Source organism: Drosophila miranda, chromosome 2 (assembly GCF_003369915.1).
Source record: "Drosophila miranda strain MSH22 chromosome 2, D.miranda_PacBio2.1, whole genome shotgun sequence".
Lineage (NCBI taxonomy): Eukaryota > Metazoa > Arthropoda > Insecta > Diptera > Drosophilidae > Drosophila > Drosophila miranda.
The window spans coordinates 495,325-520,863 of NC_046675.1; the positions used below are offsets into that span (position 1 = coordinate 495,325).

The 25,539-nt window shown below is 46.4% G+C and overlaps 1 protein-coding gene and 1 long non-coding RNA gene across 12 annotated transcripts in view; one reads left to right on the forward strand and one right to left on the reverse strand.

The window, feature by feature from the left end:
* Positions 1-1,920: 1,920 nt before the first annotated feature.
* LOC117186920 lies at positions 1,921-3,851 on the reverse strand. The gene is made up of 3 exons (XR_004471766.1): positions 3,571-3,851; positions 3,085-3,516; positions 1,921-2,461 (listed from the first exon to the last, which is right to left on the reverse strand). It is a non-coding gene; the product is annotated as an uncharacterized LOC117186920 (long non-coding RNA).
* Positions 3,852-4,338: 487 nt separating this feature from the next.
* The window catches only part of LOC108155789 (tropomodulin), a 49,967-nt gene continuing 28,766 nt past the window's right edge, over positions 4,339-25,539 (forward strand). For 3 of the 11 annotated variants that reach the window (XM_017286849.2, XM_017286848.2, XM_017286851.2), the window contains exon 1: positions 4,339-5,082. In XM_017286849.2, coding sequence (XP_017142338.1) covers positions 4,819-5,082 — 264 coding nt within the window. In that variant the 5' untranslated portion in view covers positions 4,339-4,818. Of the gene's footprint in view, positions 5,083-10,690; positions 11,087-18,039; positions 18,197-20,834; positions 21,158-25,539 lie in introns of those variants that run through there. The other 8 variants (XM_017286857.2, XM_017286859.2, XM_017286853.2 and 5 more) reach the window with 7 other exon arrangements.

Below are 25,539 nucleotides of genomic sequence, written 5' to 3' on the forward strand. Positions count from 1 at the left end.
AATGATTTCCGTTCATAAATCATCATAATGGCGAAGCAGTTCCGGCCATACGTATGTCTGGTCAGAGCCAGGACCGGAACCAGAATCAGAGCCAAATGAAGACGAAAACGTTTGACCAGCTAACGATTGCAGAGTGGTAGTGCGAGTGCGAGTGGGAGTGGGGAGAAAGTGGGGAAAGTGCGCCCGTGCGTTTGTCTGTCATGCACACAGACAGAGAAAACTAGAAAATGTGATGGAGCTGGGTCCTTCGACCAGAAGATATCCCCTACTTCCGATTCGAACTCTACTAATTTGGAGGAACCATTTTGGAGGTAGCCCAGCCTGATAAGGAACTGATTTTTGGTAGATATTTATGCCAACTACGCCACGTATCTATGGGGTCCAGCTCGGAGATGTTGGTTGGACAATCCCGTGCTCTGGGACTACAGGGTATACATATGCCAGAGCGCTTGAGGCTTGCCCCACACACACACGCGCTGGCCGTCGGGCTGGCTGTGCGTGTGACGTCAACAAATGGCGCTGTTGCTGTGGCTGGTTCTGGTTCTGGTGCTGGGAAACGGCACGAAACGAAACGTTTTAATTAGACAAAAGAGCAAAGCAACTATTTATTTCCATTTCTGCTTCGGCTGTTTACTGTCCACTGCCCGCAGCGATGCTCCTGCTGCGGCTCTGGGTCCGGAGTGGACATCGGAGTGTCCCGACTTGGATTTGGACTTGGGACAATGCCAAACCATTTCGTTCCGCAGACGAAGCGAAGCCTGCAGCTGCTGATAAACCTTCTGGCCAAAAGCAATTGCATTCTCCTCTTGCCCCACTCTGTCTCCTTGTTTTTCCCTCCGTTGGAGATGCGGAGCGTTCCCCGACATTCCCTGTGGCACTGATAAGCGAGCATTTTCCGCAAAGTAAGGGCTTCAAATAGCTCAAGAATTGTGGGTAAAATTTCTCATTCTCTCGGAGATTCCTTGCAACTGCAGATTTATGCATACCAGACGGTGTTCCCCCTCTAATCTCTCGCATTCCTGCGGTTTCTAGTGCTGCGCCCCCTGAAAGTATGCAATGGAAAATCTCGCACAGTGTGAGCTTCCGTTTCCGTTTCAGATCGGATTGCTGCAGGGCAGGGCTGGGCTGGGCTGCATTCTTAGCCATCTCATCTCTGTTGGCCATCTCTCCCTCTCTCTCTGTCTGCCTCTTGACGGAATTTCTCCTGGCTTGCAGTTAAAGGGGAAAATCGCAAGCCAAACAAATCTCGAGTGGCCCAGGATGTGTGTGGCAGAAGGAAATCTGAACTTTTCAATGGTCCCTTCCTCCCACTCCCAATCCCACACCCTCCCGCTCCTGCTCAACCTCTCGCCGAACTCAATTAAGGGCTGGGGGGTTCTCCAGAAGTCGACAGAAATCGTTTTCGGTTTTCCGTTTTTGCATTCTGTCAATGCGAGAAGTGGCTCTGTGTCTCGGAGAAAATTGAGACTAAAGCGAAACTTTTCTCCATTTCCCAGAATTATCTTTGTGCGTAACACATGCCGCTCTGCCGCTCTCCCCCCTACCGTCTCTAGGTCATCCAGAGTCAACGACACTTGCCACAAAGAGAGACAGAGGGAATGTGGGGGGGGGGGGGGGGGGGGGGGGGGGGGGGGGGGGGGGGGGGGGGGGGGGGGGGGGGGGTGCTGCTGCCTTGTTGGCTTATAATAAAAAGTACTTCATTTACTTTGTGCAATTTACAATTGTGAAATAAACAGGCAGGAGCCAAGGCCAAGGAAATGTGAGGAGACCAAAAGGAAGTGCGGTCACGCTCTGCACACCCCCCTCCCGCCTTCCCACTGCCCCCTTACGCCTTCCCCTTCCCCTTCCCCTTCCGGGGTGAATCTTTTGTGGGGTGGTACACAAACAGAGACTGCACAGCGTGCGAGTATATGTCGGGGCTGTCATCGCTTTGTTTTATTACCCGTTCGCTTTCCTTTACTTTCCTTTCGGCTCGTAGCCCTTGTTTTTCCCCCTCCCCAGCTTACCCCATAATTTATTTATGCATGTATTTTTATTAAAGATTTCCATGGCGTCGTTGTCGTTCCACTCGTTATCGTGACTGTCGTCAGCCGCCAGTCCCCAGCCAGTTGTTGACAAAGAAATTACTTATTAATCATATTTGAGCGTTGATTCCACAACGCCAAAAGGATCACGAGAGTGGATGTTGTGGTGGGGCATGGGCCCCCCTCTAGACATCCCACTACAAGTATCCCCCCACCGGGATGAGTGTTATCCTTTGGCTTTGTGGGATGTGTCACTCCAAAGATGGTAGTAGGGAGCTCTTGCCCCATTTCGTATCCCGTAATTGCATTTTCTCATCAGACAGTGGACGGGGGGGGGGGGGAGAGAGAGATCCATTGGTTGTATGTATCTATATCTACAGCCATTTGTCTCGTTTCATGTCGTATTTCCCTTCTCGCTGCGTTTTGGGGATGGATAGCTGAAAAGACATTTTCGAAAATTAATTTTAGAATATTTCGTCTTGCGTGTATTTCCCGCTTTGTTTACACAGTGTACCGTGGGGAAGGCGAAGGGGATGGGGAAGGCGAAGGGGGTAGGGGGTAGGGGGAAGGAGGAGTGGGGCATTGGAACACTTGTCTTTCATATATCTTGCAGTCCCACAACAGCGATACAGGAAGTCCGCACGGTGCTGTCAAAATGGTATCTCCGAGCAGCAGCGGCAATTGAAAGCATTTGCTAATCAAAATCAATTTCAAATTCAAATTCAAATGGAAGTCGAACACAAGGCGCAGGCGGTCCGGTACTTGAGATGGCGATGGCGATGGCCGACTGACAGATGCCCTGTCAGTCGCCTTGGGGCACCCTGTATGGATGGGATGGATGTGGATGCACTGGCCTCTCAGCTGTCGAACGCCGGCAACGGGCAGGCCAAATGCACGGCGATGGATGCAGGGAGGCAGAAGCCCAATTTCGAGTATCATTTTTTAGAGGGTATTCGGAGGGTATATGGAATGGGGGAGAATGGGATGTTACAGGGAATTGGTTAAGGATGAAATTGATATGGGAAATGCATTTCTCTGTACAGAGCCCTGTATCACATACTCCATAGAACTCCATAGTACAATCACAACTGATGAGATTTCCGATTGAGTAGAATGATCTTTAAATTTTCTTATTGATAGGAGAGCGTGCACCAAAGTCTATCCATTCATCTCTCTCTTTCTGCCTATTGTTTAACGGCATGCTCTGGGAACAGAACACCAAAATAGCTCCACGCACATGGGACTGACTCCGTGTGGGGTGGGGTGGGGTGCGGTGGGGTAGAGGGATGCACCAGCAGAGGTTTTAAATTTGACGAGCCTCAGACGTCAGGCGGCAGCCGCACTAATTGCAGTCGCCAGGGCAGCCAAGCAGCAGCAAGCGCCCGGCTAAAGGGAAAATTGCAACAGGCGGACAATTAGCGGGACCTCTCATTCTCTTTTGTTTTGGCCGAGGGCGAAGCAACAACAGCAACAACAACAGGCAGCAGCCGTACTAAAAACAAAAATGAGACGAAGATCAACATTCAAAAATGAGAAATAGTCGTACGTCAGCAAAAGGCACCATCGGCAGAGCCAGAGCCAGAGGCGGCGGCGGCATCAGTGAGAGTAGAGAGCGGCAGACGTGGGGCGTGAGAGATATCTCCTCTGGCCGCTGGGCTATTTCTAGCCTATCCCCCACGTCCTCTCCTGCACAAATTTTCCATTCTGCTCTGCGACTATGTATATGCTGCTGGCCAAGGTATACTCCTAGTGGGGTGAATAAATCCCAGAGAGCGCTCTGGCTCGACCATCGCCTCGTGGTCTCAGGAAAACGTTGCCCCACCCTTGTGCAAAGATACCTTGTTGTTGGTGGTGCTGCTGCTCTCCGGCGTCGGTTCCGGTGGCCTCTGGCAGCAGATTTAGAAACATATGCAAAGAAAAAACTAGGAGCAGCAGCAGCGGCAGAATCCAAAGCAAAAGCAGAGCAGAAGCAAAGCAAAGGCAGCAGCAGCGGACTCGTGATCGATCGTGTAATTTGCCTCGTGTGCCGTGTTTGCCGTTGTGTTCGTCGATTATTCAGACTCTGAATCGGAATCGGGATCGTAATCGTTATTTGCGAAGCAAACTGAAATTATGCATTTTTGATTGTACTATAATTTCAGTTTGTTTCGCTTTTCATTCACTTTTGTCGTGTGCGTACCCGACTTTGTTCCGTTGTTCCATTGTTCCGTTATCTCTCGCTCTCTTTCTCTTTGTCTCGAGCCCTGTCTCACTTGCTCCGTTGTTCTCGTTGTTGAGGCGCCTTTCGTCGCCACTGAATCCGCGCGGTGGCTCTCACAAATGCAGTGAACACCGCCCCGAGAGGAAGCATCGAATGCACTACATCCCCAAGATCAGAGGATCCCAGAGGATCCCATCGTAAACCGTTAACCATTAACCGATAACCCCGTAGGAGTATATCTATCTATCGTCCAGGAAAACGTGATCGCGCAGTGATCGTGAAGTGAGGAACGGCGCCCCCCACTTGTTTATATAATAATCAGCGGCTGCCAAGAGCCAAAAGTCAAATACCGAAAAAGTATATTCAATTCTGGCCGACCCGATTCTTTTCAGGCAACGAAAACGAAAAAAACAAAACGAGAAATATCTCTTGTTGTTGTGTGTGTAATTGTTGTACCAGTGAGTGCCAGTGCGTGTCAGTGGATCGATCCGGAGAGGAGAACGAACCAAGTGAAAGTGCTCCAAAGAAACCGCAAGAAAAACGAGTCAAAACCCCAGGCTAAGCCAAGAAAATCCCCACAAATCCTGTCTAATCATGTCGGACATTGAGGATGTCTTTGGTGGCTCCGCCGAGGAGGCCAAGCCCGAGCCGGACGCGGATGTGGATGCGGCTGCGGAAGCCAACGCCAACGCCGATACCGAAAGCAAGAGCAGCGTCGTCACCGAACGGACCGAGGAGGTCATTCCTGGGGAGACCGAGAAAATGATCACCGAGACCATCGACGAGGATGGAGACGTTGTCGAGGAGACAACTGAAGTCACCCGCAAGACGGTCAAGAGAACCATGAAAATCACTGAGGTGAGTGCTCCCATCCCAGGCTTATAGATCTCTAAATGGCAATAAGTTATTTACTCTTAAGTGTATAATGGATTATGGTTTTTAATATATACATATACATATGCACAATATATGTACAGGGGTTACAGTCCATTTACTCACTCGAGAAACCCATAGAAATCGATGCATAACTGAAAAGATTCTTCCATAGTTTTTGGTTTGCCTTCAAGCGTTCAGCTTATGAAACCCAATAAATCATATTTCAGATGTAGGGATCTCCTCATCAATTTCCTCCCCCGCCCTTCCCCGCTGCTGGCCGCCTTCGCCTTTGTGATCTTTGAGCGTTCGTGAAAGTGGCCAAAAACATGGCGAACTCTGGGTATATTATTTATTCAAAATGCCATTTCTCTATGTGCGTCTTAGCAAATTGTTTATACGGTCCCACAAATATTATAAATCTCCCCCTTCATTATATGCACACACACGAATTTGGTCGAGATCTATGGCTATATATTCGCGATATATGTAGCTATATATCGCCATGGTTCGGCCACACTTTCTATAGGCGACGCCACGTCGAATCGAGTCGAAGAAGAAAAGCAGGAAAACAGAAGGAAAACAAATTTTGCAGCTGTTTGATTTCGGCGCAAATTATCACAAAAGATTTTCGAATTTTCCTTGAGAGCCCGTGGATCAAAAAACGGTCCCGCGTCCAAATAAAAAAATTAAAATTATATTATTGTTGAGCAGAAATCACTTAAATACGCGATGCCATGCAACATCCGATGCCAAGAATCCATCCTCCTCCTCTCCGGGTCAACAGAAACCTAGAGAACAAAATCCGAGACGAAGAAATGGTAACAAAAATTAAATGCAATAAATTCTGTGCCGCCAACAAATGCACAAAAAAGTAAAGAAGACTAAAAAACGAACATAAAGCAAACATAAAAAATAAAAATGCAACAAAAAAACAGAATAAATATTGGGGTTTTTGTGTCTTGCGGTCTGGCGCGTACTCAAGGAGTACGGCGGGGTGTCTAGTGCCGCCCGTGTGGGACGGCAGGGAGGGCAAGCCCGTACTGAGTGCGCCGCTTGTGCAGAAATTAATTGCCACAAATCGTTGCACAAAATTACAAATTGCATTTCCGGCTTGGCGCGGCAGCCACGCATGCAACACGCCCCTTTGCCCCTCTCTTTCTGCCCCTCCCAGGTCCACCCCCGGGAATCTTCGATTTCTCTGCCTCTCCGCTGTTTCTCTGTTTCTCTGTTTTACGACTGTCTGCCACAGTCTCCCCCGTACTCCCCCCTCCTCCTCCTCTGCCACCGAATTTACCCGAGTTTTATGGCAGCCAAATTAAATTTGCATTGCAATTGGCTTTTGGGGTCGGTTCGGCCTTTCTTTTTTGTGCCGCCGCCGCCGCCGCTGGCTTTTATGTGCTCAAAATGGAAATGGGAATGAAAACGCATGAGCTTCGCTGTAAGCCAGAGAGTCCTGTGGATAAGGATGTGAGGATTGTCATTACACTGAACGAAAGGGCGGGGAAAAAGCAGTGGAAAACCGGAAAGACCACTGCACAGAACTCGACCTGCAACAGTGAGCGGCGTAATCTTTTGATCGGTTTGCTTGTACATACATCATCGTTAGATCTATCTGTGGGGATCATCTTTTCTCCCAGTGCATGCATGTGCGTGGGTGTGTCCACATGTGTCGTCGGGTTATGTGCCTCTCTCTGGCCCCGGGCGGAGCAGCTTATGGAACTAATTGCGTTGCCGCCTGTCAGGATCCGTTCTGACTTTGCAACGCGAGGCAAGGCTCATGAACTGCTGAACTGCTGAACTGCTGAACTTCTGGCACTCGCTTCCCCCGCCACCATTTTCCCCCCTTTTTTTCTTTGCAACTTTTGCTAATGAGTCACGTAGCATTTTTGTCATTTTTATGCGCTTAACAGGTCAAAGTTCCGGCCGCAAGGGTACGTGCCTAGGAGCCAGAGCTCAAATAGCAAATGCAAAATTAGTTAAATAAGGTCGGAGCCCAGCCCGTGGTCGGCTCTGGCTTTCCCTTTTCCCTCTTCCCCACGTCGAGGAAAACTGTCATAAATTTCACAGTTGATTTAACTGTTGTTCCGCTGTCCGCTGGCTATTTGCTGTTTGCTGATTTCATTTCCCATTTCCCAATGTATTTAGGCAAATCTTTGCCCCGACTCTGACTCCGACTCCGACTCCGGCTCCTGCCTCTCGGATCAAATGGGGCATGCTAATTTGTGCAACAAGCCGTAAAGCTACACATAACCAGGCTACAGCACACAGATTCTCCCACTCCCACACATACATAATGGCATTTCCTGGACAGCCATTGTCCCTCCGCTGTGACGTCCTGTCCCGGTCAGGACTCTGTTGATTAGACATCATAATATTGAGCAGAGATTAATTGGAAATCCATGGGGGTTTCGGATGTGTTTGCGCATATATATTAGATTGGGGATACAGCGAGGAAGAGGGAAGGTAGGGATAGTGCGCCCTTTCCAATCGATTAGCTGGGTCTCGCATCGGATGAGACCGCAACTATTTCCATGACGATTTCGTTGCGATATAGATTCATTTGAAATTGGCCCGCGCTTTCCACAGAACTGCGGATTGCCGCAGTCCTAATCAGGATCCACTATTGCGTGCCCTTGCCACGCCGCTGACAGATGTCAGCGATGGCGCCTCTTGAAGTCAGCCAGCAAATATTTCACTGCCACAACAAATATCTGGCACAAACAAATATCCGTTGAATGTCAGAAATATACCCTTTCCGAGAGTGGGTGCTATGATTTTGAAAGAAGATTTGAGCTTGGAAATACTGGATCTGTTAGGGGATGCTTTATATTCGTATTTGCTCTGAGGGCGACGCACAACGATATGACAATTCAATGTCAGTCATTTGTCGCGACCTTTGACGCTCGCTTAGCTTCCATTCACTTGTTGCAGTCCCCAAGGCGAACGGCCCCAGCCGCTGCCCCACCCCCTTCCTGACCCTAATCGGGTGATTATTCATCCAATATTTTGACTCATTTCGAGTACATTTGGTCAGATATTTATGCGCTTCGCTTTCGTTCTCCTTCTCGTTTTATTTATTTGGTGCCTTTGGCTGTTCAAACAATTTATAATTTTAATGCACACACACTCCCGGATCCCCCCCCCCCCCCTCCCTGTTGACTGAATACAATCGAAATATGTTTATATAATTGAAAGGCAAACGTCTTTGCGGGAAAACAGACGAGTTTCGGGCCCCCTCCATACCCCAAAACATATATCGTGTACATGGAATATAGTATGCTTGAATCGATCCCACATGCATATGTTTTCTCGTAGATAAATGCTGTGGGGCATATGTAGGTGTATAAATACGTCTGCCAAATCGTGTGTGCGGCGCACGGGGCGTATGATGAACGTGCCATTTATTCTACTGAGCGATTTGTAGCCCCCCCCCCTTGCGCTCTTGCGACCCACCCCGCCCCCTTTTGGACTCCTCTGGCACACAGGAAAATCCGCTTTATGACTGGCATATATTTCATGTAATTTTCAAACACTTTTCCTTATTTATTTATCCAGATCTCATCCGAAATCACTCTCTGCCGCCGCTACTTTGACCTGCCGCAACGGAAATTTGCCCATTGCTCAGAGTCCCCTTCCCCTCCGATTTTCCCCCTGAGTTTTCCGAGCGTTACAAACAAATAATTTCCTCCGTGCATTGGGGGCGAGGGTCGGGGGCGGATATTCTATTCTATTGAGAATTTATTTCAATTACATTTGTGCGGGCCGCAAAAATCTCAACGAATAAAATTCAATTTACAAAATGTTTTGCGTAGTTTCCCCACTCTGGGAGGGGGTGCCGCCAGAGGGGAGGGGCGCAGCAAAACAACGCAACAACTAAAATAACAATGCTGTCTGTTTGGCAAATCAATGAGGAAATTTGCAGATTTTCACGAGCTCTCTCTTTGAACAGGGCGCGCCGAGGACCGCTCGACATCCTACTGCGCCCTTGAAGGGGGCTCCAGACCGACCGAATGCAAATTAAATTCGTGGCCAAGGAGGAAGGTGCCTCGCTCGCAATTAGCTGAAAATTCCATAGACCGCTTAAAAGGATCAACCTGGAAGTTCCCCAAATAGTTCCCCCAGGCAATTGGCATTTCCTTTCAGTGGAAGTTAAGATACAAGGGAGGTGGGCCACCCTGCACCACCACCGCAAGGACGCCCTCCTTTGGGCCGCAATTTGCAAATTAGTTTCGGCCGAACAAACGGTGCGAGGCGGCTAAACATTTGCCTAACCCCATTTAACAGCAACTCAACAAATATTCCGAAATTCCGAACAACAGAACAACAGAACAGACAACACTGACATCTGCTTGTTTACACTGAATCAGCTTGGCCGTGTCCACGTCCACTGGCCTGGCTCTGCCCTGGTTGCAGCCACATCCACATTTAATAAATAAATAATATCCATAAATTTGCATTTCGATTTCGTTCAAATCCCCACAAGGACAGGGGCATTGACGCCCAATCCGGCTCATAATTCCATTGCATTTTGGCCATGCTCCCATTGAAAGCTCTGTCTGCCGTCCTTTGACACTAAGATAGTCGTTCTCTCATTCTCTATTCTCTTTATAACTAAAGCAAATCCCTGAATCGAAGAATGAGAAAGGTTTTGAAGTATGGCTTAGATCCAAAATAGATCCCCACTACAGGCCAGACTATGACCAGCTCAATCAATATCTTCCCAGTTTCTCAGGAATCAGTTCTGACTGATCCACTGTCCGCATAATGTATTCGATAATCGTATTTCTGTATTTCCGTATATGGGCATTTCCACGGGTCGCGAACGTACTTCTGATGTACGTATAAAGAGGAGTGATATTAATTTTTTCCAGTTATTTATTTAAAGTAAAGAAAAACCTAAACCTATAAATATACAAAAAAGTACCAAAAAAGTGAACTCATTTTAGGAGGTTTTCGTATTACAGTTAATGAAATTTTATTAAATTTCATTCCATTTAGAAAATAATATCGAACATATGTACATACATATATCAGCTTTTAATTATTTGGTCTCTCTGGACTTTTTCATGGCAATGCCCATCCACTCGTACAATATTCTGAATTTTTTCGAGTTGCAAATTAACGAAATGTAATAATTGCAGTCTGGCTGCAATTTGCGTTTAATTTGCTCATTAATATACGAATTAAACGAGCTGTAATCGAGGGGCTGCCTGGACGGGTTGGCGTTCCCTGGCGTGTGGGAATGCCTGCCACGCTTTAAGCTCGAGTTGGCAGTCCACTTGGTCCGCAGTGGCCGCCAGGGTTGATTTCCGCTTTCCGCTACGGTGGTATGCGAAATGGTTCGTACTTGCAGAAATGCCAGGAATTTGTCAACGCCCAGAAATCGAAAGTTACGATATATGTATATATAGACAGATAATATATTGTATTGTATTGTTTTGTGTTGCATTGTCTTGCCGAGTTGAGCAGAGAACAACCGACCAGATTCTCGACGTCAATTGGCACTTTGATGGCATTTCGATGCAGCTTCCGATTTGGTTTCAGTTGCATCGCAAAACCCCGAAACAAAGGAACGCCAAACGGTCGAAATACCCCCAAAACACTCCTAAATCCCACCGAAACTATTGATTTATAGCTGGAATGGCAATATCCATCTCCCATTCAGTCGGAAAATAAATAGATTAGTTTTTGGCCCTCTTACCGTCTAATCGCCTGCTCTCTCTATCGCTCTCCTGCGTAGTTTGTGACGCGCGATCTCCGTGTGTGTGTGTGTTTTGTGTGCGTGTGTGTGTGCGGGATCCAACAAAATTTTGTAAAATTCTGAAAGGAAAACTACGAAAATTTCAATTGAAATTGTGCGCAATACGAATACTGCCCCGCAATCATTCAGGCTAATTTCTATTCGATTTGGCCAAAAGCGGATTAGACCACCACCCACCACCCGACAGGAAGCCAAACGGTCGCCATGGCCATCCTAAAAGATTTGGTAAGTCGCCCATAGCCAGGGGGCCGTATTCAGGGCCGGATTCAGGGGTGGTCTTCTGCCCATCAATCACATGCATCGACTGGCAGTCAAATAAAATATGAATTCGGCAAGCCGAAGGCCTTAATGCCCTTTAATGTCATTGCAAGCATATAGTATTCTAAGTTATCAAATTGTGCTACACTATAGGCGGGGTATTCAGATTTCGAGCGCCATCTATTCCTATAATCTCGTCTGTTCCGATTCCTCGTTCGCCTCTCGTGTTTTATCATCTTTTGGGTCTTGGTATTCAATCATTCACTCAATTCTCTCTCTTCCTCTTTAACTCTTTGGCAAATTAAAACTGTTCAACAGTGAGAGAGGGGGGACGGGGGGGAGCATGCATCCCTATCGACTTAGCAGAACAATGCTCTCCGGCAATTCCCCCCCCCCCCCCCCCCCCCCCACCGAAAACAAATTTCCCAAACTTGAAACTTTTCCCTGGCCTTCTTTCGGCTTTTCTTGTTGCTTCTCTTGCCGTGTGTTTTCCTGCGCTTGCCACTTGGGTGTGAAAATCACTTGTCAATCTTTTATGTAAAGAAGTCGCCCGCCAGCATCGTCGTCGTCGCTGATGTTGTCACCTGCTGCTATGCTGCTCTGCCGCTCTGCTTCCTCTCTCTCTGCACTGCTCTGCTTGGCTCGTAAAATTTTGTCGTCTGCTTCCGTTTTCTTTCGCTCTTAATTGTGTCTGCCGTGCAGGTGCGTGCGTGCGTTGTGTGTTGTTGCTTTTGTTGTGGTTCAAGGTGAGCAGCCGACATCGACAGCGACAGCGACAGCGACGCTTCGACGCATCTTTCAATCAGATATCCTCCCCTCCTCATCGGCAGAGCAACCCGTTCAGTTTGTTCGAACTTTTTGCCACTGCCAAGGACTTTTGCTACCTCTCCTCTCCTGTCCCTCGGCCCAGTGCTTCTAATACCTCTTTCCACTCCTTCCTCCTCCTCCGCCTTTCGACTGTTTATTTTGGCTGCGGGTTATTTTCTGCCTTCGTATTTTTCACTTAATAAAATTGTTTTCATTCGCTGCGCTTGCCTCGGCCCAAGGGGCAATTCATGTAAGGTGTTGAATTGTCGTCCGTCGCCTCATAACACAAACCTAGTATAGGGCAGAAAAGTGCCTTAAAACACACACCCTGCTTAGACTTGCTCTCCTTGTTCGAATGCAGAAACATCTCTCTCTATCAGGTATAGAAAATAGTTTTGTCTTGTCGTTGTCCCATATTTAACTCGTATTGGGGACTGACTCCGAGTTTATAGTAAGGACAGGGCACAAAATTAAGCACCTCCAAAAGGCAGTGGTGCCGCACCTTACATAGATATGCCCTGCCTTGGTCGCAGATGCTGGTTCTTATTCTTCCCCCTTTTCTTGTGCTTCTTCTTGCTGCCTTTTCAATATGTTTAAAAATAAACGTTGAATGCCTGCTCTCTCCCCACTCGCTGGCCTAATCTCTTGCTTGTCCACGCTCTCTCCTCCTGCCAGCCCCTGCTCTCCTCCCGCAAAGTTCTGCTTTATTATGCTGTGCCGCTGCTATCGACACACTTTTTTATCTCCTTTGGCCATTGTGCTTGTTGTTCCTGTTATTGCCTATCCTCCTCATTCTCCGCCTTCCGCCTCGCTCCTTCGTTCATCGCCCTGTTATTGCTGTTTTGTGCATTGTTGTTGGTTTATTAGCAATTTTGCTAAGCAGTTTGCGGTCGCCTCTCACCCGTTCCCTTTCCTGTTGAGTGAGTGGTGTCGCTTAAGCAGTCGACGTCCTTCATCCTTCAATTTGCTGATGGGAAATATATATTTCTTGCTCTGCACTTTTCTCGCTTTCGATTCTACAGCAGATTGTCTCCCTTTGATTGCTCACTCATCCACTCTCCGTACTTCCCCCTAGTTTCGCAAATCACCTATAAACGATTGCACTCACTATCCCACTCAATTACTCTCTTTTCTCTCTGGCTTTTAATTATTTTTGAGCGATTGACTCGTTGAGGTGTTAATTTGACGGGTGTCGAAGGGGGATAGCGAGCTGTCCGGTGTGGCCTGGGGACAGCATGCATTAGATTGATTAAATGCAGTAGCAGCAACAGCAGCAGCGGCAGAGCAGCAGGAGCGGCGGTCAGCAAAGCTCCCTGCGGGCATATTGCGGGCATTAGCCATGCAAGCCTCCCCCCACCCACACACTGGTACACAGAATTTTACAGTAATAGACCTGCCACAGCCACCCACTAGCACCCATCCATCCACAGCTGCAGCTGTCATACATAGTCATGCTCTCCTCTGGTCTCCTCTCCTCTCACTCTCTCTTTCATTCCCTTGCTTTTTCTCTGTCTCGTTCTGATTCGAACATTTTGAAAAATCATTTCCCAGCGTCATTTCCCCATTGTCTTCGGCTTTGGTTTGCAGCGTGTTCGTGCAATCAATCAAAATGTGGACCAGGCCAAAAGACAAGGAGTAGAAGAAGACGTTTGCAGGAGGGAACTTTCAAAGACACCCATACGAAACTCAGATGCTCTTAGATACGTATATATTAGAACTATTCAATACTCCCTGGAGCGCAATCTTAAAATATAAATTTCTTGAACAGACTTTTACGACTGGTGTATATCCCTCTATACGAAAATATTAGGTATATATTGGACTGTAAATCTTCTGGCAGTGCATCGCCAGTGCCTCTTGCCTTCGAAGAAATCCTTGCTTCTTGATTCTGGCTCTGACTTTGACTCTGACTACGACTAGAACAAACATGCAAAAGTCAGCGAATGGTGTGGATTTGCATGGGCAACGAATGGGAATCAGAGGAGGAAACAACAACAGCAACAGGCGAGGGAGAGCGCAGACACAGATGTTGTACACCAACACATGCATAATCTATAGAGCCACCAACAGAGTGGTAGAGCGACAAACGGACAATCGGACAGACAGTCGTACGGGCCGGGCGGACAGCTGAAAATGCTCGCAATCTATCACAACATTCGGAATATGTTCCAAAAGATTTTCAATTTATTTTCACTAAAAACGATTCTCTCGATGTTTGTGTGCTGCCCCGCCAATAGCCACCCCCTCCCGCCTGCCCGCGCCCACGACAGTGCATTCTGTGAGGATTGTTGCTGTTGGAATGGTCGGAAAATGTTGGTTTTGCAATGAAATGTGTTTTTTGGCCAGAAAAAGAACAGCTAGAAATCAATGAAATGAAATGAAACGAAACGAAACCAAGCCAAATGAAACCAAATGAAATGTTCGACCAACTGCAGTTCCAACAGAAGTTGTTCTGATCGCCACATGCGCCTCTGTAATTAGTTCTCTGCCACAAAGGGAGGGGATGGGATGGGATGGCCAGAGGCATGAGGCACGGGGCAAGTGACGGACTGATCCCGGAAGTGGGCGACGACATTTAAGCGGATCGACTCGAGTAGCAACTGCAATTAAATTGCTAAATCTGTGCGCGGGCTATTCTCGGAGAGTTCCTCCCGGGCAGCGTCGATTCTGGGAGCGTCCAACAGTGCGTATGATTGTTATGCGACCCGCTGTTTGGGGACTATTAGCCCAGACACAGCCACAGAAGTGCATACATACATAAAAGTGTCACGCCCGGCTCCCATGCTCATAAATCACCTGCCCATTAGCAGGAAACACGGAAAAAGAACGAATCGAACAGATCGTTAAATGCAAATGGAGAACAAGGAAAAGGAATACTATTGGTGGATCACCAAAAGTCAACGTGTGACAGGAGCCGATTTCTGAACTTCCTCCGAGAATACAAAGCTTCTTTAACACCCAACGGTTAATTGTATAGTGAATGAAATAATAAAGAAAAATCCGCCCTCGAAAATCGCTTAAACAGACGCTATGACATATAATTAAGATGGTCATAGGTCTTTCTCCGATCTCTCGAAACACTATAACACGCACCTTTACAGGGAGTTCAAGTTTGAAACGCTTGCAGGACCGCAGGCCCTCGGTGCGCAGGGGTACAAATTACAGGGGGAGGGTCTATAATTGACGTATTCGCGCTTTTGGAACGTGAAGATCCCAGGGACTTGACACATTGACAGTCTGAAAAATCCCTGAACTTGTTTTGTTTGGTGGTAGCCCTCCGATCTTCTGGCACCGCCGCTCTGCCTGCCCCATCAAGCATCAAGCACCCATCAACACACTTTGACAATAACAAAATCTATAAATATTTCTTGTATCGCTGGGATCTGTTGAGTTATTTTCTATATGGTATTGTATGGTTTTGGGGCGGGCGACCCCAGGCGAGGCGAAATTCTTTAGCAACATTTTCAACATTAAGCATTTCTCTCTCTGTCCCTCTCTCTTTCTGCGTCTACACCTCTCTTTCCGTGCTTGTTTGATTATTTAAATTATAACCTACATAATTTTAATGGTCGGGAAAGAAACATATAGAAAATTAAATAATATTTATGATCCGTAGACAGGCACATGGTCAGACATTCCTTTGTGGTTGGTGTGATGAAGAGGGGTACCAGAGATGGTGCGGACAAAGACAATGTTCATGATAGTAAGATGGGTAACGCCCATACATTTCAATAGTTATACGCAGCAAGGTTTTTGGAAGCGAGGAAGTCCACGAATTTAAAAATAAAACAGCTGATTAAAATCGCAAAAAGGTTTGTGGGTAAGCGTATTGAAGAACTATCATAGTCCCTAGTGAATTCTAAAGTAATGGATATATTGCGACAGCGCCGTCATTAAAAACCAATCCAAGCAGGTAGACTAAAAACGCATGAGAATCGTGTGCACACATACAGTGAAATCACAGCCTTTTATATGGGTGTTGGGCGCTCTCTCAAGGCTTTTCAAACAAAATTTAAAAGAGCCTACGTCCACTTTCAAAATGCACGCTGACGAAAAGTCGTTGAAAAATGTTGTATGGGCTTTAGCCATCTTAGCATTGATATTCCCTTTGGTATTGTCTGTTGTTCTTTGACCATCTTTGTCATTCGGTTCGCCTCAGAGAAAGAGAGAGACAGAGGGATTTCTTTCCAAGTAAAAGCGAACCAGAACGGACATGATTTACCTTGAAATCAGCCACTTTTCCACTCTCGCTTTACTCACCTTTCGCTCTTACTCTTCGAAGAGCGATGGAGAGAAAGAGAGCGAGAGCGAGACCGAGAGAGAGGCGCTTTGGGAGCAGCAGGTGTGTGCGTCCAAGGTGTATTTATAAAAGGGGAGAGTCAGAGAGCGTGCGATAGGCGCTCTCAGACGCACCTGCCTGTGTGTGAGTGCACCTGTGCTTGGGTGTGCGAAAACACCTTCAGCGCGACAATGTCAATGATCATTTCTGACATGGCCTGTGGGGCACGGCGTGGGCGTGGGCGGCGTGCTGCCAAGAAAATAGAAACTCACCTCAGCTCAAACTCACCTCGGTGCAGAGAAGTTCCACTCAGGCTACACAATACAAAGCGTGACGGGCAGGTGAAATTTGCTTCACGAGACGTACCCTACCCTTCGATCTTTAACGTGCCTCATTCTCAGGTGAAGAGCGGTCGAAGACCTCTCAGGAGACCTTGCCCCACCTCTTGGCCATTGGCTTTTTTCGCTCACTTCCTCACAGCTCTCCAGGTGTAAGGAAACTTTCCTCATTTCAGGCCCCGAAAAAGGTGAAAGCCCTCGGACGGAACCTTCACCCCATCGTAGCTCACACCTTCTCCCCCGCCCTTTTCAGATTCCCCACACCCCTTGATTCGCGTACCCCACCCTATTTGTTTGTGAACCATCAATGGAAATGCAGAGGGGGGCAAATGCCAGACTGCATACGCTTTCAGCACTGACTCCCGCTCCTGCCCTCACTGTTGTCTGCCATTTATCTAGCCTGATTTTTCCCTGTTCTTTGAGCTTTGCTTTCCATGCTTTTTTTCACGCTTTTCCTGCCCCATTTTCCCGCCTGCATTTGCATCTGCGATTCGTGCATCAACATGCGTTGAAATTCAAATTCAGTTTTCAGTTCCAGTATCCAATTGGAAATTCGTAAAACATTTCCATGCAGCTGCGGCTGCAACTGCAGATTGATTCAGTTTATCCTATTTATCGGATGCATGTATCCTCTATATAGTATGTGTGTATGTGTGGGTGGAGTGGGTTGCCCATAAATAATATTTTATTTTCTCGCTTTTTTGGGTTGGAAATATCCGAGAGGGCGTTTATTTTTAGCCACCACTGTGGGCCTACAAATCGTTTGTTGTTGTTTATTTGTATGCCCCCCCTCCCCCCCAGCTGTAGCAACACGATGGGTGAACGAGGGTGGAGGGGGGAGGGGGCAGGCTGCACAACTTTGTTGCTGTCTGAAAAGAAAGAAAAACTTTCTGTGAAGCCGTACAGAGGCCCCGAGAACAATTAATTACACGGCCAAAAGGACAGCTGGGGATTTGGGATACGTTTAAGGGATAAATCCCGGATCCCTGCAGCATACCCCCACCCATCCCCTTCAACCCCGGCTAACCCTTAAGCTGTAATCAATGCAATTTAAATGAAATTTTTATCTAATTAAAAGCAAACAACTAATTAGAAAAGATTGAGGCCCCAGAGCCTTGCGGCGCTTTTTGCCTTTTTGCCAGCGGCCATTAGGCCTCACTCCTTCCGCCCTGTTGGAACAGCACTTTGAAGAGCGGGAAAATTGAGGAAATCTAATAGAAACTCTGCAACGCAGTTTGTCAGACTGTCAGCAGATTGGCCATAACTGATGGCCGGGAAGAGCCGACTAAATCTGGCTAAAAATACTCACCTCAAAACGCAATAAGCACGCGACAAGGCTAATTGGCTCTACGGCGGTGGAGCGCACTGGGAGGTGCCACAGAGGGGTAGATAACTGATTAACATTTTGTGGCAGATATCGAACAAAAGGTGAGCGAAGCGGACAAAGGCCCACAAAGAACGGCAATGTGAACAACAGATCGGATCGGATCGGATCGGACCGGGAATGGAATGGGCAGCGATCTAGAACCAGGAATCGACTTGTGCGATGGGATCCTCCTGTGGACTCAGTTGCAAATCAGACGCCGTCGTGGATCGTCGTGATCGAATCAAAAATCAAATTCAGAATCGAAATCGGAAATCTACTTTTTGAGCGTAAATATATTCGTAGTTGAGTTTTAAGATTCGAGAATGAGTGAATGTAGTGCTGCGTACGAATCCTGCACATTCAATTAAGGATCCATAAGGAAAAGTGTTTAAAAAAGTTCCTAGAGCGCCAAAATAATTGAATATTTCCCCAAAAGTAGACTAGAACTTCAATCCGCAGGTTACGAGTGTTTTGAACATCTGAACTCGATCAATAGATAAAGCTCAAAATCCATTCGAAATCCCAGTGAAACCTGCAATATTTTGAATGTTTCAATACCCACGAGACATCGCCATCGGGACCAAGTTTTAAGTGCGAATATTTTCACAATTTTCGAATACTTCGTATAATTCGTAATTTGTTTTTCGTGTTCTCGTGACAAAGACGAAAAATGGCCAAAAAGCTGGCCAGCAAGTGTTCACCTGTTTTAGCAAGTTCGCTGAAAGCAGAGAGAGCGAGGGAGAGAGGAAAAACCATAGAGAGAGTGAATACAAACTGCCACATTACGCATACGACTCGTTGCGAAGTGAAATACTTGTGAGGAAAATATGTTAAAAAGTGGAAAGAAAGAAATGCCAAAAGCAGAAACACACACACACACATTGGTGCGCACATCATCTGAAAAGTGTATAATTTAACACAGACACAGACACAGACACATAAAGAGTGGCATATATCGTGGATATATATACGATACATACATATATATATATATATATTCATTTCATTTGGAAGATGATGAGCGAATTTTGAGCATTTGAGAATTTCTGCCACACTTAAGTGTTGATTGTGTGCGTCGCTCTATTGGCAGAGGCCTCCGTGGCCCCTCTCAGTGGCGTGCCACCCTCCGCCCTGCCACGGCTTTTCCGAGCATTTCCTCGAGCAGCCTCGAGGCGGCCAAAGAATCTTGGGGGAACTCAGTTCGTTGCGAGCGCGGACGCGTCTGTGGCTGTGACTCTGAGGCTGTGACTGAGGCTGACTGTCCGACAAATGTGGGTCCCCCATCGCCATGCGAAATTTCGCATTCGAATCAGAGTCCAGAATCAGCACCCAGTCTTTAATGCCATAAAGCCCCCAAAATGGAAAGCAAACATCGGCAGAACATCGCGCGATATCATTGAAAATCGAATCAGAAAACAAAGGACACTCGACAAAAACACACTGAAAAACAACACACACACAATTCCAAAAAAATATACTAAAAGTGCAACATGCCACAGAAACATTCAACCAAAAATCAAACAAACGAATAATAATGCATGCAAAAACAACAACAACACAACAACAACAACAATCCACAACACAACAATAGTGAAACACCACAACAAAAGGGGATTCGCTTCCTCGCTCCCCTTCCAGTTCCCCTTCCAGTTTTCCATTAAAATGCATTAAAATTGCATTTCCCCCACTCGTATTTACACACGATTCACGCCATAAAAACCCGGACACGTCTTTAATGCCAGCAAAAAAAAAAGCACCAACAACAACAACCACCGACTATAATAGCTATAAATCCCACATCTATTCGATATAATTCACACAAAAACTGTCGCGCCTTTAATGCCGCAAACCCAATAGAAACCATTACAAAAATTCCATCAGCCAATGGCACTTACAAATGCATCAAAGCCGAAAATAAACCAACAAAATTGTCCACACACTATATGCATATGGATGGAATATATTATTCCATATAAAAACTAATGACACCGCAACACAATACAACAAAAACACAATAATAATAATAATAATAATAATCAACAAAGGCACGAGCAACACTCTGCCAAATACCTCCTGTCGATACATATTCCACATAGAAACTGTGGAGGCCTTCAACATACACTTTCAACAACAAATAGTCCAAAAACTACACCAAAAAATCATGGGATGGGATACTCGAATCACCCCTTGAAATAAACAACAACAAAAACCCCCTAAAACACTTTTCTTCCCCAAAAACATTTTACGATGAATGCCAAACTCTTTTGCACTCGACCCAAAAATTGTTTGCTATTCAAAAGTTTTCCATTTTGTTGTCCATTTTCTGTGAGTCACCCACCCACCGCACCCCTTAGATGAATTTTGATATTCTTGAATACAATTCTAAAATTGAGGAAATAATTTGCTTAATTATAGACGAAAGATATTGGCTTTGGCCCCCTGAAGAAAGGGAGGCAGAAAGAAAAGTTGTTAAACCCTCAAGCGGGAGCGGAAGAGTTAGGGTAGTCCACAATATTTCATGAATGTCAAATCCGCCTTTAATTTATGGATAAAAACCGTCGGATCCCCTTTGGCGGATTTACAAGTTCATAAATCTGCTTCCATTGCCGTTTATTTACAAATAATTACAGAATTTAATTGCCTCACGAAATTCTGCACTTTAAATTCATCAACGCGTTGGTGTGTTGTTGTTGGTGTTGTTGCTGCTGCTGTTGCTGTTGGTGAAAAGAGTTAAATTAATTATAGCCAAGAATTTTCACTTTCGCGGCAGCTGCAGACATAAATCCTCTCTCTTTTTCTCTCTCGCTTTAAGAGAAGGAGGAAAAATCGTGAAAAATAAAAAAAATAAATAATAAATTAATGTTTTATTGAATATATGTATGTATAGTAATGTGTGTATAATGAAAATCAAATGCGTTTTTCCAGTGAAAATGAGTGAGAGAGATCAGAGATCTCGTCAAGAATCATAAGTGAACCAACAAAATCTTAGGAAAATATATATTTGTGAATCAGCGAGCAAAAAGTGACAGAATTATCATATATGCCAAGAGATTGGGGATAAAAAGGAGTACAACACACACACACACACACACACACACACACACACACGCACCATGGCAGACACTGCCAAAGACAAGGAGGTCCTCGGGGAGGAGGAGGAGGAGGAGGAGGAAGAGGAGTCCACTACCACCACAACAACGACAACCAGCAAGAAAACCTCGCAGTGGCGCAAGACCCGCTCCACAAAGGTAGGGAGGGTCCCAACAGGGTGGAGGGGGAAGAGGGGAGCGGCGAACGCCCCCGCTGGCTGTCAAACTGTCAAATCGCCAGGCATTCCATCGTTCGGACGGGTTGTCTTTATGGATGCCGCTTTCTATCTCGAAGTATTTTCTGGGAAGGGGGAGGGGGGCTCGGAGGGGTGTACTCGCATATAGCCCAGGGAAAATTCTTTGAACGCCCCCTTACCTCATGCCTGTTTTCATTGAATTCCGCAATCTGTATTTTCTTCCCTTAATCCGCATGCCTTTCGAGAGAAAGGATTCCCCATCCTCCTTCCTGATCCATCACCTGATAATTAACCAAAGCGTTTAGTGGGTTTAGTGGGCTTAGTGGGTGCTTCGCACTTGGATAAACCTCCGAAAATAAACACCAACCGAGACACATTAATCACAATCTTTGGGAAAAGAGACTCCTAATGTGTGCACACGCTTGGGGAAGGGACACCTCTGAAAGGAGGGCAGGGAAAGGACACCTCAGCGGGAAGAGCAGGACGAACAGAATAAACTGTGCGACCACTAAAAGGGTTCCAGGAAAAGGCAGCCCTGGGGCGGAGGGGGAACCTAGGGGAGGCGAGGGATGCCTTTCCAGGTCGCTGGACTTGAGTCGAAGAAAGGAGTAGAAAGAGGAAATAAACAGTGGGAGATATGTACGGATAAGTATATGGGTGGGTGGGGGTGTGGTCCGATTGCCACTTTGATTGTAGTCTCCATCCACATGGGTCCCAATCTGGTGGTTTCGCTTGCTCTACCCGTGGGGCTCTGTGGCGCATAAATTACACACGGAATACCAACGAGAGGATGGGTGTCGTGCCCCAAGCAGAGAGAGAGAGAGAGGGGGAGTGTGGCAGCTACTTAGAGCCGCACTTCACCTGTCGCTCCAGAGGTCGCTTCGATGCTTGGCAGGGGGGGAGGAGGCAATCAATCAAGCTGTAAAGTATTTATTAAACGATATTATGAGGTTTACCTGATGGGATAACATCCAATCTTAGCACCCACTCATCCCCCCTGTCCCGGCCCCTCCCCCTCAGCCACACACACGCACGTCCCTGAGGAAGGAGCGAACACATATTTTTTTTAATAGCTTCATTGTTTCGCTTAACAGGATTTCATTTCACTTAATGTACCAGCACTCACACACAGGCATAAAAGTACACAGATGTGTGTGTGTGTATTTGTGTGTGTGTAGGAAACACCTCCGTCCCCCCCCCCCCCCCTCTCACCTTTCATTGTTTGGCCTGGCTTTTGCTTGTTCTGGCTTTTGCCCAGCGGCATTTTGGCGCTGCCTTTCTCAAATCAGCAAAAAATAAGAGAGAAATAGAGGAAGCGGGGAAGCGGGGGAGCAGGAGGGGCTGGATGAAAGAAAGAATAACATTCTCCGACTGCCAGACACGACTATGGGATATATGTAGGTATACACACCCTTCCATCGTGTCGTATATAGACCCTTCCTCTGGCTATAGCCGGCAATAGTAGTTGACTTTTTATCCACGGATTCTCATGGCAGGCAGCAATCAAGGCACAGCAATCCACAAAGCTCCCGCCCCGTACCCGTGCCCGTGCCGGCACCCGGGACCTTCTTCTTCCGCTCTGCCGCTTTTGCTTTCCGTTCAGACTGCCTCTAGATTTTCCCAGCCGAACAGCAGAACAGCAGTGTTTGTCTGCCCCAACGGCAACGAGTGGCAGCAGTGGCAGCAGTGGCAGCAGTTTCAACGGGTGACAACAGTTGCACCAATGATGCGATGAGGTCGGGGGCACTCAATGTGCATGGATTCATGGATCGATGAATGGCGATGGGGATGAAGCAGCAAATCAATGGGGAAAAGCAGGAAAACGCTGTGCAATTATTATTCTTAGCTCGGAAGTAAAGTTGAGGTAGTCCCCAGAGGATGGTACAAAGACCAAGTAGCGGAGAGATGCCAAACTATTCAAGGGACTTCTTTGTTCCATTCTGCTTTATAATTAGAGGGGTTTCCATTTCGCACAAGAGTTGCTTGATGCCTGGGAGACGTAGTAGATCCTCGATCTTTGCCACTGGATGGCTGATCTCTGAAATATTGACTCGGTTCCGGGAACTTTCAGGAAGCGGAGTCTGCTTCATTTCTTTAGGGTATTCCCGCTAATTCGATTTTATGATTGGAATTCCTTGGAACTCAATTGAAATTCTTTCAACCTTCTCAAGTGGTTCTCTACTTCTCTACTTGTCTGTTCTTCAATTTCTTTTCTCCTCCACTAACTGGGTTTCATTATAGTATATCCATTACTTCCATGTCTTATCCCCTTTGTTGCCTTTGTTATCCACCTTTCTCTTTATCTTCTCTGCTGACTTTTCTTTGCCACATCCCACTCCGCACTCTCCGCCACTTGGCTGTGTGTTAATTTTCTGTAACAGTTTCTTTGCTCTTCATTTTATGCGTTTTGACGCGTCACCTCCATAGGAAGCCCCCGCTGTATCCTGGAGCACCAGCACCAGCAGCACCTCCTCTTAAATTGTTGGACAGGGAATTTTTATCTTTTAATTAAAAGTGATGCGACTGCTCCTTTAATTTCTCCTGTCAGGAGTTGGAGTAGAGCATCCCCGAGACGTGGCAGGACCATCCTGCCTGTCCTCTCCGCATGTCCTCTTGCCCATATGTACATAGGTAGCGTTAATTAAGGATTTTACGATTGTTTCCCATGCGGAACCGGGCCGAGCAGGTCCTGCCACAGAATCTCCGAGAAACTGGCATTGTCCGCATTTTTGTTTTATTCGCTGACTCTCGGATACATGTATGAATGTTTATTCATATAATAAAATAAATTATATGTTTTTCAAGTGGCTTGGCGCATGGCGGCAGCTGCTTTTCACTCATTTTCCTCTGTCCAGGAAGAGAGAGCGCGGGGCGAAGGGATCATTAGGGTTCAGCCGAGAGGCTAATTGACTTTCAGCTTTTGCGGCCTTTTGTGTTTGTTGGCAGAGATTGCGATGATGCCAGAGAAATGAGGAAAAAGCATCTGACAATCAAAGAATACAAATTCGTAGCTCAAAAAATCGTACTGGATTTGTATCTTTTATAAGTAATCAAAGAATATGCATTATAGAAGTTTCAGATACTTCTTTATCGAATAATATCCTAAGCTATCTGTCTTTTAAAAGTACATATTCGAGTCTATCTACCTATCTATCTATCCATCTGTCTATACAACTATTTCTACACCCATCTATTGATACATTCTTTCAGTCTATTCGTATATTCTCCATTCTCGTTCTCTCTTTTCGAATTCCACGCACTAAAGTTCTCTTCTCTCTCATTCTCTTTTTTGCAGGTAAGCAAACTTCTGCTTCTGCCCCCGCACTACAAATGTTTCCCCCCCTTTTCCTGGCTGGCTTTCCCGAGTAAGTTTCCATTCAGAGAATGTATTCATTGTTCCATTCATTCATTCATTTGCTCCGCATCCATATCTCTCACTCCAAACTCATTTCCACGGACTAATCGGAGGAAAAACGGAGCACATACTACACACATCTCTCTCTCTCTCCCTCTCTCTGTACTTCTGCTTCTGGCCAAGTTAACGCACAGCACAGCACAGCACTAAAGACTAAAGACTAAAGAGCATGAATATCTGTACATGTGGAAAATGAAACACAAAGATACACGCACACATGGCTGCATACACATTTCGGTGTGGCTGGTGTATCTGTGTGTGCATGAACAGGCAGTTATTTATAAGTTTTTCTGGCAAAAAATCAGCAACTTTTCCCGTTGATCTCCAAGTATAGAGCGTTGGCGCGTTGCCAAAAGCGAATTGCGCATACGCCGTGTGGGCTATTCGTTGGATGTCTCTCTGTGTCTGTGTCTTTACGAGTATGTGTGCCACTGTATGCCCCTCCATGCTGATTCAGCGCCCCCCTACTGCCAACATCTGGAGAAAAACTCTCTTACGGAGATCCACTATTCTTCTTTGGTTTTCTGCATGCTTTTTACGCTGTCTCTGAAAAGGTCAGGGCGGCCCAGAGATGGCCCCTCCCACTCCCACCCCTGCCCCTCACTCCCAGCTGTCCCATCTGCCAAATTGTTTGTCAGCTTTTCTCACATTTTCACATCGCATTTTCATCACATTCGCTGTGGGAATTTGTGTTTTTCTTCTGGCTCATTAATTTGCGTCTAATTAGTTTTGATTTTCGTTTGTCAATTGCTTGGAACAAGGACTACTCATCATACCCTCTCACCATTCCCCACCCGACCCCTCTAAGCATCGCATCTTGCCACTTTTCCGACTTTTCTGACTTTTCCGACTTGACTTTGGCAAAGAACTTGGGAGATGGGAGATCAAAGAATGCGGCAAATAAATGTTAAATAAATATTAAATAAATA